Below are 2,115 nucleotides of genomic sequence, written 5' to 3' on the forward strand. Positions count from 1 at the left end.
CTCAGATTAACAGGAGAGATACAACACAATAACTCTGTCCTCAGATTAACAGGAGAGATACGCCACAATAACTCTGTCCTCAGATTAACAGGAGAGATACAACACAATAACTCTGTCCTCAGATTAACAGGAGAGATACAACACAATAACTCTGTCCTCAGATTAACAGGAGAGATACAACACAATAACTCTGTCCTCAGATTAACAGGAGAGATACGACACAATAACTCTGTCCTCAGATTAACAGGAGAGATACGACACAATAACTCCCATTACTGTCCACAGTACTGTGGGTGTTCCCATTGCTGTCCACAGTACGGTGGGTGTTCCCATTACTGTCCACAGACTGTGGGTGTTCCCATTACTGTCCACAGTACTGTGGGTGTTCCCATTACTGTCCACAGTACTGTGGGTGTTCCCATTACTGTCCACAGTACTGTGGGTGTTCCCATTACTGTCCACAGTACTGTGGGTGTTCCCATTACTGTCCACAGTACGGTGGGTGTTCCCATTACTGTCCACAGTACTGTGGGTGTTCCCATTGCTGTCCACAGTACTGTGGGTGTTCCCATTGCTGTCCACAGTACTGTGGGTGTTCCCATTACTGTCCACAGTACAGTGGGTGTTCCCATTACTGTCCACAGTACTGTGGGTGTTCCCATTACTGTCCACAGTACTGTGGGTGTTCCCATTACTGTCCACAGTACGGTGGGTGTTCCCATTACTGTCCACAGCACTGTGGGTTTTCCCATTACTGTCCACAGCACTGTGGGTGTTCCCATTACTGTCCACAGTACTGTGGGTGTTCCCATTACTGTCCACAGTACTGTGGGTGTTCCCATTGCTGTCCACAGCACTGTGGGTGTTCCCATTGCTGTCCACAGCACTGTGGGTGTACCCATTACTGTCCTCAGTACTGTGGGTGTTCCCATTGCTGTCCACAGTACTGTGGGTGTTCCCATTACTGTCCACAGTACAGTGGGTGTTCCCATTACTGTCCACAGTACTGTGGGTGTTCCCATTACTGTCCACAGTACTGTGGGTGTTCCCATTACTGTCCACAGTACTGTGGGTGTTCCAATTGCTGTCCACAACACAGTGGGTGAGACACCCATACAGACATCACAACACAACAACACAGTGGGTGTGACACCCATACAGACATCACAACAACACAGTGGGTGTGACACCCATACAGACATCACAACAACACAGTGGGTGAGACACCCATACAGACATCACAACACAGTGGGTGAGACACCCATACAGACATCACAACACAGTGGGTGTGACACCTATACAGACATCACAACACAGTGGGTGAGACACCCATACAGACATCACAACACAGTGGGTGAGACACCCATACAGACATCACATCACAACACAGTGGGTGTGACACCCATACAGACATCACAACACAGTGGGTGTGACACCCATACAGACATCACAACACAGTGGGTGAGACACCCATACAGACATCACAACACAGTGGGTGAGACACCCATACAGACAACACAACACAGTGGGTGAGACACCCATACAGACATCACAACACAGTGGGTGAGACACCCATACAGACATCACAACACAGTGGGTGAGACACCCATACAGACATCACAACACAACAACACAGTGGGTGAGACACCCATACAGACATCACAACACAGTGGGTGTGACACCCATACAGACATCACAACACAGTGGGTGAGACACCCATACAGACATCACAACAACATAGTGGGTGAGACACCCATACAGACATCACAACAACACAGTGGGTGAGACACCCATACAGACATCACAACACAGTGGGTGAGACACCCATACAGACATCACAACAACACAGTGGGTGAGACACCCATACAGACATCACAACACAACAACACAGTGGGTGAGACACCCATACAGACATCACAACAACACAGTGGGTGAGACACCCATACAGACATCACAACACAGTGGGTATGACACCCATACAGACATCACAACACAGTGGGTATGACACCCATACAGACATCACAACAACACAGTGGGTGAGACACCCATACAGACATAACAACACAGTGGGTATGACACCCATACAGACAACACAACACAGTGGGTGAGACACCC

General features: G+C 48.7%; 1 protein-coding gene across 1 annotated transcript; it reads right to left on the reverse strand.

Annotated features, from left to right (window-relative positions):
• Window positions 1–336: 336 nt before the first annotated feature.
• Window positions 337–1,084, reverse strand: LOC129849851 (insoluble matrix shell protein 4-like; the record flags this gene model as incomplete). The annotated part of the gene is made up of 1 exon (XM_055916591.1): window positions 337–1,084. A coding segment is annotated over one exon (748 nt), but the record flags the coding sequence as incomplete, so codon positions are not given.
• Between the last annotated feature and the right edge of the window lie 1,031 nt (window positions 1,085–2,115).

The sequence above is a fragment of the Salvelinus fontinalis genome, unplaced genomic scaffold (genome assembly GCF_029448725.1).
Source record: "Salvelinus fontinalis isolate EN_2023a unplaced genomic scaffold, ASM2944872v1 scaffold_1745, whole genome shotgun sequence".
In the NCBI taxonomy this organism is placed as follows: domain Eukaryota; kingdom Metazoa; phylum Chordata; class Actinopteri; order Salmoniformes; family Salmonidae; genus Salvelinus; species Salvelinus fontinalis.